The 17313-nt window shown below is 40.5% G+C and overlaps 1 protein-coding gene across 1 annotated transcript in view; it reads right to left on the bottom strand.

Annotated features, from left to right (window-relative positions):
* Positions 1 to 1002: 1002 nt before the first annotated feature.
* BRAP (BRCA1 associated protein) overlaps positions 1003 to 17313 on the bottom strand; it is an 86822-nt gene continuing 70511 nt past the window's right edge. Inside the window, exon 12 of the mRNA XM_089676780.1 lies at positions 1003 to 3295. Coding sequence (XP_089532906.1) covers positions 2947 to 3295 — 349 coding nt within the window. The 3' untranslated portion in view covers positions 1003 to 2946. The remainder of the gene's footprint in view (positions 3296 to 17313) is intronic.

Genomic DNA, 17313 nt, shown 5'->3' with positions numbered 1-17313 from the left:
TCCTGTAAGGCTGCATAACCCCTGACCCTCTGTCTGGAAAGTACCGATTGGCCCTGTGCTGATCACATGCACTCTCCCAAGAAAAAAAAAAAAAAACGCTCTAGCAATACACACCAAACTGAGCATGTGCAGCTCACCCCCAAGGCTATATTCTATCAGCAGATGGACTGGCGACAGTAGAAGCAGAGGATCAGAGAAGACAGGATCAAACAGCCTTTTTACACAATGCAGAGGATTAACCCCTTAGGTTCCACAGTGAGTATAACAAGCGTGCTTTACTGCATATACAAACAGATTTTACTGTTGTGGGTTTAGTAACACTTACATTTTCCCACAATACACCCTTACTTCCATTATTTTTTATTGCATAAATGAGTGAAAAGGCACATTTTTCTCGTGTTCTTACTGAAGTATATCATCTTTATCTAAAGCACAGGTGGGCAACCTGCAGCTCTCCAGATGTTGTGGAACTACATTTCCCATGAGGCATTGCAAAGACCAGAAGTTACAAGCATGACTCTACAGGTCCCATGAGACATTGCAAAACTGACAGTTGCAGCTATGACTTGCAGAGGCATGATGGAACTTGCAGTCCTGCAACAGCTGGAGGACCGCAGGTTGCCTACCCCTGATCTAGAGTAACCATTTCAATAACAATCCAATTTTTGCTTTTATGTAAAAAGTAATGTCTGTTTACCTATGTGATAATTATGATGTTAGTATAAGAGCATGATCGAACTACTTTCAGCTACGTCAGTCCACCAGTGAGGCCAAATCCATTTCAGTGAATGGAAATTATTGATAAACATGGCAGGTGCACACTCCCGGGATTCCCTAACACTAGTGATCAGGACAGATTTTCTAGCCTGTTTGAATAGAATTACAACTCCATTGGTATCCATATGCATTTTAAATTGTTGTTCAGCTTAAAACAGCCAGATGTCTTTTTGTAAGTAGTAGTGAAAATGTATATGGACATGGATTCAGCAGCCAAATTCAATATTGTTCATAAATTAGGAACTGGTTTATTCTTTGTATCAGGAAAAAAAACAGCAAAAGCAAACTTAAATATAAGAACCTAAGATAAAACGCAAAGATCATACATGCGGACATTCTGTACAAGTGACAGAAAAAGCCAATAGGCAACTTAAAATGTTCTTTTACAAATAAATACAATTAGACAGGAAGGCAGCACTTCTGGGAGTTATTCAGATTGCACTACTTGTATATTGTACAACACATTTAAGTTTTACTATTACAACAATCTAGGCCTAATGTCAGAGAACCAACAGAGGGTCCTTGTCACTAAAGGGACAATTGTGGGATGACACTTCAATAAGCCACCTGAAACATCAGCTGAATTTATTGCAGACGTTCACCTTTCTAGATTGTACCATGCCAGCTACAGTTTGCTGCCAATACAGTGATATGATGCAAAACTATTGACTGTATTGAGTGCATATTGTGTAAAAGAAGAACATTAAGCGTGCCAAAAAATAATGTCCAACAATGTCCAAGTCCACAAAAAAGTCTAAATTACAAACTACTTATGCCTTACGACTGTTTAGTAATATATTATAGGCCTAGGACATGAAAAACAGGCTTAGGCCGCATCCTGCTTTTCTAAGTTTGAAACAACCAACTAGCCATTACACACAATGTAGTTCTACACTACGTAAACCCTTACAATCTGGATATTCCCTCTGTTGTAGAGTCAGTTCGATGAATTATAACTCTCAATGTACAGGACTAGCAGCAAAAACAAATACATGTATGTTTATACCTATACTGGATATAAATCCTGAGCTGCAACAATAGATATCCTTGAAAGTTACAATATACAAAGCTACCCGGCAGCTAAGGGTGCGTTTCTAGTTCAAACGGTGCATACAAAGAAAGTTACATAGAAATAACTTTTCATTTTGCATAATAATGACCGAGAATTGCATTTTGTCAGGTCTTCTGCCTTAAATCCACAAAACAATTTTCTCTGCTTTGCAAATTCTACTTTTGGCAAAATGTACATTATAAGATGGAGTGCTGTACATGGATAACGTATACATACTACCCTTGCCATTGCCAGCACTGATGTATTTGAATTACCACTTTTAGTAAACTGTAATGGCTCAAGCTTAAATTTTAATTCAGGCCAAATTGTGTCTGAAAATGTCTTGAGCCAATGTATTTACAGGTACTCATTTTATAACAACTTTCTCACCTATTTAATAAGGCAACATGCAGTGTGCAAAGTGCAGTAATGCATAGCAACCAATCAGAATTCATATTTTTACTGTTCAAACTGTTGTGAACTGTCAAATACTCAGGTCTGACTGTCTGCCATTAGTTTCTGCGTATTGGTTTTTGCCATTATTAAGTAAATCAACTGGTCTTCTATGAAATACAATTCACGTCATACAAACTGCAAAATTGTAATTTTGTACTGAAAATATAATTAGCAGATATTATTTAACATTGCCATTCTCTGTGTTTATTTAAGTTAAAAGATATCAAACCTATTTCAGCATCTCCATTCCTTTTTAGCATATAAGCTTCATTATTTCTTTATGGCATTGCTATTATACCATATTAACATCACCCTCTTTCAGAAGGGAAGAGATTACAGTGAAACAGAAGTTCAATAAGCACGACTTTAAAATAAGTCATGGAAATTGGAAGATTGAAGCTTTTATATAACAGAGTACATAAGGCAGGAGGCTTAACAGCTTATTTAAAATAGAAAGCTTTACTGTTTATATCTTTCATCAGTTTGTACCAGAAACTATATTGGAAATGTGCTATAAATAAAGGACTCTGGGTTTCTCATATGCCAGCAATCAAGCTGGTGGGATTTCTTTGGGTGACATTCCCTTGTCCCATTTCAAATGGAAAACAAAGATGACCCAAAGACATATATAGGAGGCTACAGAATTAAAATAACACCCATTGCTATTTGCCTCTTTTGCCACGACCCTTTCGTGATTTTCCTGATGTTTGAGGTGAACTAGATGATGCCACAGCTATGTTGATTTGACCATCTTGAATCTCCTGCCGAGCTTCTTCTGGCATTTGGTTAATTTTTCTCTGAGCCTCCAAATAGAACATGACATCCCGTAGTTGTTCCTGCATTTCCACGATCTGAAGGTCTTTCTGCTCACTGACTTCTTTCAGAAGATTCTCCTCCTCCCTCAGTTTGGTTTGGAGCAATGCCTGGTTGGCTCTGAGGCACTTGTTCATTTCCTGTTCTTCCTTCAGCTCATTGGACAGTTTAGACAACTTTGTGTTTAGCTGAGTACACCTTAGAATCAAAGAGAGAAGAGACAATTAACAGGTTCTGTTGCATAAAAACTTGCCGTAGTTGGTATCAACAAAGATGCATTAAACCAATTAAACTTCATGGGTGTTAAACAGGTCAGTTATGGATAGTAAGAAGTTGGGCAAGTTGACCACACAATTCTTAGCAGGTCTTTTTTCTGTGCCTGAATGCGACGGTACTACGTATTAGCTTCCCAGTGCTGGCTTAGTTGCCAAGTGTCCCAGATTCTGGACTCTATCCCACAGAACCTAGTACACTTGGACTATGCAGACAGGAACCAAAGTACTGGACACTAGAATACCATATGCATGCCAGCACCTAGCATTTTGCATGGAGATGCTGTTACTATCAGATAGAGTAATCTCTGCAGGACAGTACAACCATAGTCCCTGCCAAACATCATCTTGGAAAGATTCAAAGACACTAAAGGACTAATACAGAGAATAATGTTACTGACCACCAATGAAGGGGGTAAATTTCACTCCACTAACCACCAAAGCAGGGGGGTTAAATTTCACTGCCACTCACTACCAATGGAGGTGGTTAAATATTACTGCTGATGACCACCAATGCTGGCACGAATTAAATAGTAATGTCTGTAGCAAGCGTACACCCAGAGATGGACGCGCTTCAACCTCCATCTTGGCAAAGGGTCAACCATCTTGACAAACATATTTCCCCCTCATTCTCCCCCCTTCCTCTCTGTTCATACACATTGACATATGGACTGTGTGTTAGGAGTGTCACAGGCTGGCCGGGGCACAGCAGGGAGCCCCAGAGCTATAAAACATTTTTGAGCTGAAGCGCCTGGTTGTCTAAGAGAGCTGTGCAATCTAGCACATTGTAAAAGATAACGCAAGCCTTCCCAGGAGTTCAAAGACATTCCAGAGAAGAACGAAGTAGATAACACCTTGAAAATCCATTTTTCCCCTATGTCTCATATCTTGGAATATGAGAGACTTACACTCACTCTCCTTGGCTGGAATACATAGGAAAGCAGAAAAGTAGATCTCTTGAACTAGTGTATAATTTCATATCTAATCATTCCTCAGATGTGTCTGCATAATAATCTACCCGCGGGTGGAATGTCACTTGTGCATAGGGAAAGTTATGAGCCAAAATATGAACTATAAGAGATTTTGGCTCTAGTTTAGGTCTACGCCCAGACCTTCCCTCCCTAAACGGGGCATTGGTCCTTGACTTCAGAGACACCCCCTGCTAGGGAACTACAAAATGGGCTGTCAGGCCTAAGAGAAGAAAGTTGAAGAATTCTCCCTTTTAACATCAGAACCACCTGGGAAGACCCGTGCCCTTTCACTCTGATACTTGATCTGCTAACCCGGGATTTTGGCAAGTACTTTTAACCCTCTAACTTCTCTCTGTTATCTCTTTGCTGTGCTGTTGTTCTCTGTATATTTATATATATATATTGGTTACATCTTTTTTCTGTAAATAATTTTATGGCACCCTTTTGACCTTTTAGTAATAAATCTTTCCTTCTGAAAGTGTTGAACTGTTTCTATAGCTCTTTATTGCAATTTACAAATTCCTGCCTCTAAAAGAGCGCTACTGTATTTGTTTAACCCTCTGTATAACCGGTCTGCGGTGACCGTGCGATACAGACAATTATCTCAACCATTATAGTGTTATAGCTGATATCGCCAAGTTTCCTCTTTCTCTGTACAAAAAGGAGGTGGTGGCAGTGTGAAGGGTTAATTGCGTAATTAACCTGACCCAGTAACAATTGCTCCCAGGCTGCTGGTACATCGATTGTGGTCCAATTAGCTGGAAAATCGTTGCGCAGGGGGCAGCTGGGCGTGGCATTATTACGCACGTGACATCGCAGTTTCAGATTGGCTAGTCCTTCGGTCACGAGTTTGGTGAGAAGGTCAGGGGTCTGACCCACGTTCATCACAATGTCACCAGTACCATTGCTGGAGAGTTTAACCACCTTCCCCTTGGCCAATGTACAGATGCAGCCAGGCAGGAGCAGAACCATTCTGGAAGGAGGCACTTCAGGTGCTCGTATGCTGCCACAGGGCTGTTTAGGGGGCTTAATCTGTATCGTTGTGTCCACCAGATACAGTGGATCACCAACTGGGTACTGCGTTACTGTGATTGGCCCTGTAACCATGTTATCATTCATAGCAATCACCAGAAAAGTAGTAAACAATGGCGGTCATTCATGACACCATTCCTTACTACTGTGATCTTTGTGATCACAGTGATCACCTAGTACAGAGCCGATCACAGAAGTCAAGAGAAACAATGGTGTCATGAATGGAAACCAAACACAGCATAAATGATTGCTTATACAGTGATCATCACTGTAATAAGCGATCATAGCATTTAAAAAAATACAAATAAATAAATCCTGATCCCCATTTCCGGAGCCGTACAGTGTCATGAGAAAATATATATATATATATATATATACACACACACACATATATATATACACACACGTATATACATATACATACACACATATATATACAGTTGTGTTGAAAATAATAGCAGTGTGTTGAAAAAAGTGAATAAAGCTCAAAATCCTTCTAATAGTTTTTATTTCCATACACACAAATGCATTGGGAACACTACACATTCTATTCCAAATCAAAACATGAAGAAAAATGTATCAAATTTGTGTTGTTCCTCTAAATAATTGAAGAAAAGGGATTAAACTGTTCAAAAAAATAGCAGTGTTTGTATTCTTCTTTACAAACTCAAACATTCACTATATAAACTGAAAAATGTTTGAAGATTTTGCTTTCCTTTGATTCACTTAATGAATATTTTGCTGTACAGCAGTTCTCAGAAACAGTGCTTAAACATCTGTGTTGCATGGAGTCAACCAACTTCTGGCACCTGTGAACAGGTATTCCAGCCCAAAATGATTGGACTACATTCCACAGTTCTTCTCTATTTCTTGGTTTTGCCTCAGAAACTGCATTTTTTATGTCACCCCACAAGTTTTCTATTGGATTAAGATCCGGGGATTGGACTGGCCACTCCATAATGTAAATCTTGTTGGTCTGGAACCAAGATGTTGCACGTTTACTGGTGTGTTTGGGGTCGTTGTCTTGTTGGAACACCCATTTCAAGGGCATTTCTTCTTCAGCATAAGGCAGCATGACCTCTTCAAGTATTCTGATGTATTCAAACTGATCCATGATCCCTGGTATGCGATAAATAGGCCCAACACCGTAGTATGAGAAACATCCCCATATCATGATGCTTGCGCAACCATGCTTCACTGTCTTCACAGTGTACTGTGGCTTGAATTCAGTGTTTGGGGGTCGTCTGACAAACTGTCTCCGGCCACTAGACCCAAAAAGAACAATCTTACTTTCATCAGTCTACAAAATGTTGCGCCATTTCTCTTTAGGCCAGTCAATGTGCTCTTTGGCAAATTGTAACCTCTTCAGCACGTCTTTTTTTCAACAGTGGGACTTTGCGGGGGGCTTCTTGCAGATAGCTTGGCTTCACATAGGAGTCTTCTAATTGTAACAGTACTCACAGGTAACTTTACACCTTCTTTCATCTTCCTGGAGCTGATTATTGGCTGAGTCCTTGCCCTTTTGGCTATTCTTCTATCCACTTGAATGGTAGTTTTACGCTTTCTTCCACGTCTTTCAGGTTTTGGTTGCCATTTTAAAGCATTTGCAATCTTTTTAGCTGAGCAGCCTATTATTTTCTGCACTTCTTTATATGTTTTCCCCTCTCCAATCAACTTTTTAATCAAGGTACGCTGTTCTTCTGAACAATGTCTGGAACGACCCATTTTCCTCAGAATTTCAGAGAGAAATGCACTGTAACCAGCATGTACAACGTTTGCTGCCTTCCTTCCTTAAATAAGGGCAATAATTGCCACCTGTTTTTCAAAGAATGAATGACCTCACTAATAGAACTCCACACTGCTATTATTTTGAACATGCCCCTTTCAATTAGTGATTCAATGATACCGAATCCGCAGCATGCATGTTATGACTGTTGGGTCTGTTGGATTTCTATTACTCTACTACACCTGCTAGTAAATTATTTGCCATGTAGAAATATCATTTCTACCAAAAACAGTGATTGATCAGGTTAGTGATGTCTGACTGCTATTATTTTGAACACAACTGTACATACACATACACAGTATCTCACAGAAGTGAGTACACCCTTCACATTTTTGGAAATATTTTATTATATCTTTTCATGTGACAACACTGAAGAAATGACAGTTTGCTACAATGTAAAGTAGCGTGTACAGCTTGTATAACAGTGTAAATTTGCTGTGCCCTCAAAATAACTCAACACACAACCATTAATGTCTAAACCGGTGGCAACAAAAGATAGTACACAAGTGAAAATGTACAAATTGGGCCCAATTAGCCATTTTCCCTCGCCCGGTGTTATGTGACTTGTTAGTGTTAAAAGGTCTCAGGGGTGAATAGGGAGCAGGTGTGTTAAATTTGGTAATATTGCTCTCACTCTCTCATACTGGTCACTGTCACTGAAAGTTCAACATGGCACCTCATGGCAAAGAACTGAGGATCTGAAAAAAAGAATTGTTGCTCTACATAAAGATGGTCTAGGCTATAAGACGAGCGAACCATGAATGCCAACATGTACGGTGACATACTGAAGCAGAGCATGATACCCTCCCTTCGGAGACTTGGCTGCAGGGCAGTATTCCAACATAACGACCCCAAACACACCTCCAAGACGACCACTGCCTTGCTAAAGAAGCTGAGGGTAAAGGTGATGGACTGGCCAAGCATGTCTCCAGACCTAAACCCTATTGAGCATCTGTGGGGCATCCTCAAACGGAAGGTGGAGGAGCGCAAGGTCTTTAACATCCACCAGCTCCGTGGAGTCATCATGGAAGAGTGGAAGAGGACCTCACTGGCAACCTGTGAAGCTCTGGTGAGCTACATGCACAGGAGGGTTAAGGCAGTACTGGAAAATAATGGTGGCCACACAAAATAAACACTTTGGGCCCAATTTGGACATTTTCACTTAGGGGTGTACTCACGTTTGTTGAAAGCGATTTAGACATTAATGGTTAATACATTTTCACTTGTTTACTATCTTTTGTTGCCACCGGTTTAGACATTAATGGCTGTGTGTTGAGTTATTTTGAGGGCACAGCAAATTAACATTGTTATACAAGCTGTACACTCACTACATTACATTGTAGCAAAGTGTCATTTCTTCAGTGTTGTCACATGAAAAGATAGAATAAAATATTTACAAAAATACATACATACATACATACACACACACACACAGTGTAAGATAGCAACAGTGTCTCTGATTGTTGCCACACCAGCCCCAGTGTCACCAGACAAGTGTAAGTCAACAACAATGTTCTTGATCATGGCTACATGACTCTCACTTTCTTTAGCCTCCTGTACTTTCTGGTCAGTGAACATGACATTCTTGAGAGCAGCCATGTAAGCTAGGCTTACTTGGCTTATAGGAACAGGGACTGCTATAGGTGATGCTACACTAAGCTATTATTATTATACAGTATTTATATAACGCCAAAAAGTTTGCTCAGCGCTGTACAGAGTAGTGGGGGACAGTACATGAGACAGTACAGTAACAAAACAGTATACGAGGGGTCCGAGGGCCCTGCTCTTTCGAGCTTACAATCTAGGAGGGAGGGGATAGTGGCACAGGAGGAAGTGGCTGTAGGGGATGGAGTGGTAGGAGGAGATCGGCTGTTAGGTGAGGGTGGGGTAGGCGTCCTTGAAGAGATGGGTTTTCAGGGTGCACCTGAAGGTGAGAAGGGTAGGTGACAGTCTGATGGATTGGGGTAGTGAGTTCCAGAGGATGGGGAAATCCTGGAGAAGTCCTGCAGCCGGGAGTGGAGGAGGAGACCAGGGAGCTAGAAAGTAGGAGGTCTTGTGAGGAGCGAAGAGTGCGGGTTGGGTGGTATTTGGGTATCAGGTCGGTGAGGTAGTTCGGGGCAGTGTTATGAATGGCTTTGTACGTCAATGTTAGTAGTTTGAATTTAATGCGTTGGGCAATCGGGAGCCAGTGGAGGGAATGACAGAGAGGGGTGGCAGATGCGGAGCGGTTGGTAAGGTGGACGAGTCTGGCCGCTGAGTTCAGGATAAACTGAAGCGGGGATAGCCTGTGTTGGGGTAGGCTGGTGAGGAGGGAGTTGCAATGGTCAGTCGTGAGATAATAAGGGAGTGTATGAGTCGTTTATTGTCTGGGGTTAGGAATGAGCATATTTTGGAGATGTTTCGGAGGTGGAGCTTGCATGAGTTTGCCAGCGATTGGAAATGGGGTTGGAAGGACAGGTTTGAGTCTAGAGTGACACCTAGGACTTTGGCTTGCGGGGTGGGACTGATGGTAGCGTTGGTCGTGATGGAGAGGGTGGGGGTGTGGGCTGGGGGGAAAATTAGGAGCTCGGTTTTGGAAAGGTTTAATTTGAGGAAGTGGAGTGACATCCAGTCTGAAATGTCGTTCAGTAGGTGGGTGATACGGGCAGAGACTGAGGGGGTGAGGCAAGGGGTGGAGAGGTAGATTTGTGTGTCATCGGCGTAGAGGTGGTAGTTGAAGTCGTGGGAGTGTATCAGTTGGCCAAGGGAGGAGGTGTAGATGGAGAAGAGAAAGGGGCCCGAGGACAGAGCCTTGGGGAACCCCAACAGAGAGGGGGAGGTGGTAACGCTGAAGGAGCGTTGGGATAGATAGGAGGAGAGCCAGGAGAGAGCGGAGTCTCTGATGCCAAGGGAGTGTAGTTTATGAAGGAGGAGGGGTGGTCAACTGTGTCAAAGGCTGCGGAGAGGTCGAGGAGTAAGAGGACTGAGTAGTGGCCATTAGCTTTGGCGGTTAGCAGGTCATTAGTGATTTTGAGTAGGGTGGTTTCGGTGGAGTGTAGGCGACAGAAGCCAGACTGTAGTGGATCGAGGAGATTGTTGTCATTGAGGTGGGAGATTAGGCGATTGTAGACTAAGCGCTTAAGGAGCTTCGATGTAAATGGCAGCAGGGAGATGGGTCTAAGGTTGCTCAGGTCGGAAGGGTCCAGGGAGGGTTTTTTGAGTATGGGGGTGATGTGTGCGTGCTTTAGGGGGGAGGGGAATGCGCCAGTAGAGAAGGAGAGATTGACGATGTGGGTGAGGGAGCGTAGGATGGAGGAGGAGGGTGATCGGAGGAGTTGTGTGGGGACAAGCTATGTTCTCTGATCACTTGTACAGAGGTGACCACTGCAGTACATTGGTTTTGACACAGTTGGTTGCTTTTATTGATACACAAGATATAATGTGAGGTACATAATCAGTCAAAAAAGTCCCCCATGTGGTTGGAGGGGAGGTAAAATATTTTTTGGGCTGTAATTTTAAGTATGGCCATGTTGTATGTAAGAAATAGCTTATTAATTTCATAACTTTGTGGGGAAAAAATAATTTTCATTTTTGTTCTGCATTTTGTAAAAACTTGTGGCAAAAATGAAGTCTTAAAAAGACTCCAAATGCCTCTTAAAATTTCTTTGGGGTGTTTTCTTTTCAAAATTTGGTAATTTGTGGACACTCTTCTGGTGCTCCAAGGTCCACAAAAATGTGATAGGTAGTCAGCAAATTAGATGTGAAATTTATGCCACTGGAATTCCTGAATGTGGTCCTTGCATTTTGAGCCCCTCTATGTGGCTAGGCTGTGAGAAAGTCTCAAACACATAGTATCACCATAAGTATGTTTATGATATGTTAGAAATATTATTTGACAACTTTGTGTGTAAAAAACAAAACAAAAAAAAACATTTTATGTAAATTTTCTGCATTTTGCAAAAACGTGTGGCAAAAAATTACCTTTTCAAAAACTAACTATGCCCTTCAGAAAATACATTGGAGTGTTGTTTTCCAAAATGGTTTCATTTTGTGGGTGTTTCCACTGTCCTGTTGCTCCAAGGCTTCCAAAAATGTGAAATTACATGCGTCATTTATGCTCCTTGAAAGGTGCTGCTTGGGTTTTGGGTTCTATGCATCTAGACTGAAAAAAGTGTCATATGTGGTATCCCCATACTTGGGAGGCGTAGCAGAATGTGTTTTGGGGTAGAACTAAGAATGTTGATGTTATAATTTGTTATAGGACAACTTTGTGGAAAAAAATGTGTTTAATTTTCAAAAAATTGTGCCAAAAAAAGTACAACTTCAAAAAACTCACCAAGCTTCTTGCTAAAAACCTTGGATGGTCTGCTTTCTAAAAAGGGGTCATTTGGGGGCTATCTGTACTGTTCTCAAGAAATGAGATAGGCCATCAGTACATCTGGACTGATCCATTTACAAATATATATACACCATAGTCTGCGGACTCTAACTTTCACACAGACTAAATAAATTTACATTAATTTTGGTTATTTTTACCATAGGAATGTAGCATAATACATTTTGGCCTAAATTTACAAAGAAAGCTTACTTGCAAAATTTTAGACCAAATTTTTGTTTTATTTTCTCTTTTTCAATTGTAGGTATATGTTTTCCATTTATATCGCAAAAATAAAAAACAAACAGCAAAAGAAAGCTCTGTTTAAAAAAAATTATACAGACTTTATTTGGGTACAGTGTTGCATGCCGGAGTAATTGTCAAAGTTTGACAGTGCTGAAAACTGTAAAATGGCCTGGGCAGGAAGGGGGTGAAAGTGTCTGGACTTGAGGTGGTTAATTTTAATCACTGACACCAATGCTAGAAGTTACTATTACTCCCACCAACAACAATGCCAGTGGTATATATTGCTCCCACTGACACCAAATGATGGGGCATATTTAGCTACAACTTTCACTTTAGTGTATCCCTAAGCCCTATTATGTCCAATATATAGCAAAGTAAAGGAGTGCAAGCATAACACAACATGCCTTATGACATGATGTGATATCCACTTCTTTGACCATTCCTACCATCATTCAGGGAGGGGGGTGCGAGTAGCTAAAACATATTTCTGACAAAAAGCCCTGATTTTTACTAAACCATGTTGTTTACTTCTCTAACTCTAAACTTTATAACACCAATGTTCTGCTTGTGGCTTCTCCTGGACCTTATCACCAAGTCTATTCTTCTCAAGGTCTCCCATTATAACTTTCCTCTAAAACTTTAAACCAACCCTTTCCTTGCTAATGTTTACAGATTCTACCACTATACATGATCTATTTGGCCTATAAACTATTAACTTATGCTAAATCAGCTAGCAAGTCCTCTTTTTCAGTCTGCCCTTAAATAGTTATTCATCCATTGGGCACCACCAACTTGCACAGCATGGAGAAGACGGATCCAAGCTGTCAGTCACAAACTCTGCAATAGGCCTTGTTCACACAGGCTTCAGTTTGAATGTGCGTACAGCAAACGTTTACATAGCAACTGTAAGGACTTCTTCTCACTAATGGTTGAGGGGCGGTAAAACCATGGCCATGAAGCTTTGCGCCTGTGGCAGGAATTATACTATCTGCTGCTTTCAGCGGATCTAACGCCCACTAAGTATGGCCCATTCAAGTGCAGTGCACGTATTTCAGCGATCGAGAGGTTAAAGCAGGCAGTGAGGAGGCGGTACAATGCCTCCTCACCGCCTATCAAAGGCTCTCCGAATAGCAATCCGAAAACAGTACAGCACGATGTACAGTGGGGATCGAAAGTTTGGGCACCCCAGCTAAAAATTTGTATTAATGTGCATAAAGAAGCCAAGGAAAGATGGAAAAATCTCCAAAAGGCATCAAATTACAGATTAGACATTCTTATAATATGTCAACAAAAGTTAGATTTTATTTCCATCATTTACACTTTCAAAATAACAGAAAACAAAAAATGGCGTCTGCAAAAGTTTGGGCACCCTGCAGAGTTAATATCTTGTACTGCCCCCTTTGGCAAGTATCACAGCTTGGAAACGCTTTTTGTAGCCAGCCAAGAGTCTTTCAATTCTTGTTTCAGGTATCTTTGCCCATTCCTCCTTACAAAAGTCTTCCAGTTCTTTGAGATTTCTGGGCTGTCTGTCACGCACTGCTCTTTTAAGGTCTATCCATAGATTTTCAATTATGTTGAAGTCAGGAGATTGTGAAGGCCATGGCAAAACCTTCAGTTTACGCCTCTTGATGTAATCCCCCGTGGATTTCGAGGTGTGTTTAGGATCATTATCCATTTGTAGAAGCCATCCTCTCTTTAACTTCAGCTTTTTCACAGATGGCATCAAGTTACCATCCAAAATTTGCTGAAATTTTATTGAATCCATTTTTCCTTCTACTCGTGAGATGTTCCCTGTGCCACTGGCTGCAACACAACCCCAAAGCATGATTGATCCAACCCCATGCTTAACAGTTGGACAGAGGTTCTTTTCATTAGATTCTGTGCACCTTCTTCTCCAAATGTACCTTTGCTCATTCTGGCCAAAAAGTTCAATTTTAACCTCATCGGTCCACAGAACTTGTTTCCAAAATGCATCAGGCTTGTCTATATGTTAATTTGCAAAGTTCAAACGATGATTTTTGTGGTGAGGACATAGAAGAGGTTTTCTTCTGATGACTCTTCCATGAAGACCATATTTGTACAAGTATCTCTTTATAGTGGAATAGTGTACCACAACTCCAGTGTCTGACAGATCTTTCTGGAGGGATCGTGCAGTCAAACGTGGGTTTTGAATTGTTTTTCTCACAATCCTGCGAGCTGTTCTGTCTGATATTTTTCTTGGTCTTCCAGATCTTGCTTTAACTTCCACTGTTCCTGATGACTGCCATTTCTTAATTACATTCCAAACAGAGGATATTGACATCTGAAAACGCTTTGCCATCTTCTTATAGCCTTCTCCAGCTTTGTGAGCGTCAACTATTTTCAGTTTCAGTTTTCTAGACAACTGCTTAGAAGAACCCATGGTGCTGATTGTTGGGGCAAGGTCAGATGAGTCTGGGCATTTAAAACCTTTGAGATTGACATCACCTGGTCTTCCCAGACAATGATTGAGAACAATCCATGACACTGGCAGGTCTCAGCTTTGCAAAGGGGGCAGTGCATGCTATAAATTCTGCATGGTGCCCAAACTTTTGCAGACGCCATTTTTTCGTTTTCTGTTATTTTGAAAGTGTAAATGATGGAAATAAAATCTAACTTTTGTTGACATATTATAAGAATGTCTAATCTGTAATTTGATGCCTTTTGGAGATTTTTCCATCTTTCCTTGGCTTCTTTATGCACATTAATACAAATTTTTAGCTGGGGTGCCCAAACTTTTGATCCCCACTGTAAATGGGTTGTCCTCTCAGCACCTCTGTAGTTAAAAAGGCAGGCTCTGTAAAATGCGTATTCACAGGGCATAATGAATTCAAGGAAGTAAATATGTAAAGAAAAAAAAAAAAAGTAGGTTTTCAAACTTCAAGATTGTTCAGATTAATATTAGGAATGGGCTAGAAGTATATTGAAATCCAATGTGGAAATAAATGGATAATTTCACCATTTGACCAAACAAAGCGCTTTAAAACAGTAACTGTTACTAAATCCTCAACCAAATATACAATCATGTAAAAAATTAAGTATATCCCATGGAAACGAATTATGTAAACAGGCAAACATTAAATATTTATTCAAACAGTGCCTACCCATAAAGGTGATATACTGATATGTGGCCTTTTCAATTAGTTAACAAAAATATCCACAGATATAATGGTGTGTTTGTCGCTTTCTTTGCATGAACTGCTTGCTTCAAAAATCACCCTGCAAAATTTCACAGGGAATCAAATCTGGGCTTTCACTAGGGCAGTCCAAAACCCTCATTTATCTGTTAGGGCAATTCCTCAGTGGATTTGCTAGAGTGCTTTAGATCATTATCAAGTTGGAAGGTTAATTTCCAGTTCAACTTTTAGACAGATCGCCTCACATCTAGCACACTTTGATATGACGCAGAATGTGCAATTGACTTGATGGCTGCAAGCTGCCCAGGTGCTGAAGCAGCAAAGGAATTCCAAACCATAACATTTTACCACTATGCTTCACAGTTGTGATATTCTTCTCCTGAAAAGTTTATTTGGTTTATAATGTTTACTGTTACTGTGACCAATTAACACTATAAATTGATTGATCAGTCTTCAGTACATTGTTCCAGAAGGCCTGGCCTTTGTCTGTATGTTCAGTGGCAAACTGTGCTCTAGCTCGAATGTTCCTTAATACACCCCTCTCTGACTGTAGGTGCTTGCACTTTGACCCCAACTGTTGCAAGAGTTAACTGAACACACCCTGTAATGAATTTCTGGTGCACTTGGAGACTTATTTTGTCAGTTCTTGGGCTCAGATTGCTGTGTCGACCAGTCCTAGACGATTAACAGTTGCTTGAAATCTACACAACTTGTAATTTATTTTCCTTACAGTTGAAGAATTGACTTCAAATAATTTGGAAATCTTTAAATTCCTTGCCAGACTCACAGGCATCCACAACTTTGAGGACCGTAGAGAGCTCTACTGATCTTGGCATGGTGACACCATGCACATCCATAGCAAAGAGAACACCTGACTCTAAATATATGCAGTTTGAAGTTTTGAAGACACATTCCATCTGCATATTGTGTAAGGAGGTTCTAATCACTAGAACCTAATCTGGAACACCATATTCTGATTTCATGGATTTGAAATGGTGATCAGTGCAGGGTATACTTACTTAATTAATGACAAATCTGCATTTTTCCCAATTTAAATCAAGATAATAAATACATCATGTCAGTTTTATGTATCATTTATTCAAGTACTGCACCTTTATCTGTAGGCACCATTTGAATCCAGATCTAACATTTGCCTGTACAAATATATTGAAAAAGTCAATTATTCCATGGAGTGTACTCGCTTGTTCACATGACTGTACCAATGTTGTTTTCGTTTCACTTATATTTTGCTTACTAGTGAATGGACAGTCAATGCTACATGAATGTCTAGAATACACCTGGTAAAATCTGTCTGTTGCCAGAGTGCTTATGTCAGAACTCTTTAAGGGCCTCAAATGGCTGGTGTCATACACCAAAGCAACTGCAGACCTAAATAGAGGCTATATTGGCACTGTTCCTGTTGGATAGGAGGGTTAATTTCTGCTTTAAAGTCCAACTCTGGGCATTTTTTTTTTCCCCCAAGCAGTGGGGCCTGCACTGCATGAGTTAACTGCGCGTTTTGTCTAGGGGTGAACACAGAAGCTATAATCACCCGATCCTTCAATCCTCAAGAAAACGGCGCTCCCCTATGTCCAGCAGTGGACATACATCCAGAGCAGGTCTATGGGAGTGATCAGGAACAGTCACTGCACAAGATTGCTAGACCACGGGAGGTGTTAGGGGTGTGCAGGATCATCAGGGACCTGTCTTCCCTGGTAGATCAGTGGATTAGCTTGGAGTTCTGCTTTAAATCTTCTTTTGCTGAACAATTTAGATAAGGAAAGAATGAGTGTGAAAAAAAAAAAAAAACTTTGCTTTCATGTTGTTTGTGGAATTGAAAACTTTCACTTTAACTTATTCAATTCCCATTGTTTTGCTTGCTGTGGAAAACACATCATTAAATGGATTATTAAGTTAGCACTGGTATTTGTGTGTGTTATCTTTATTTCAAACAAATTATATTTTAATTTTTTTTCCATGTCTACACTTCTTCCTTTGATGTTGCATTGAGTAGACTAGGTTTTTTTCCTCCTGAACTCCCAACCGCCCGCCCCCCGAGCAGACGCATGCAGCAAACAACTCCCTCCTGTGTAGCCTTGGTCATGCAAGTTATATTTTTGTCTTCACACCATGTCAGAATTCCAACTCTAAGGCCATGTAAAAAGGGAGCTGTGTTGACTTACATCGGTTCGAGACACTTCTGAAATCATTCAGAATTCAATGACAGGTACATTTGACCCCCTGACCTGCTTCAACCCATTTAAAATGAATAAAAGCCAGTCAATCTAGGCCCTAAAACTAGTCATCATTTATTTATTGCAAAAATAAAAAATAAATAAAGATCTGCACATCACTGACACCAATACTAAATGCTGCATTAATTCTTGCCTGGATTTGTTT

Source organism: Staurois parvus, unplaced genomic scaffold (genome assembly GCF_062004578.1).
Source record: "Staurois parvus isolate SC_StPar_1 unplaced genomic scaffold, SC_StPar_1.0 ptg000014l, whole genome shotgun sequence".
NCBI lineage: Eukaryota > Metazoa > Chordata > Amphibia > Anura > Ranidae > Staurois > Staurois parvus.
The sequence above is the reverse complement of the archived record's forward strand: the minus strand, read 5'-3'. Positions and strand labels throughout refer to the sequence as shown.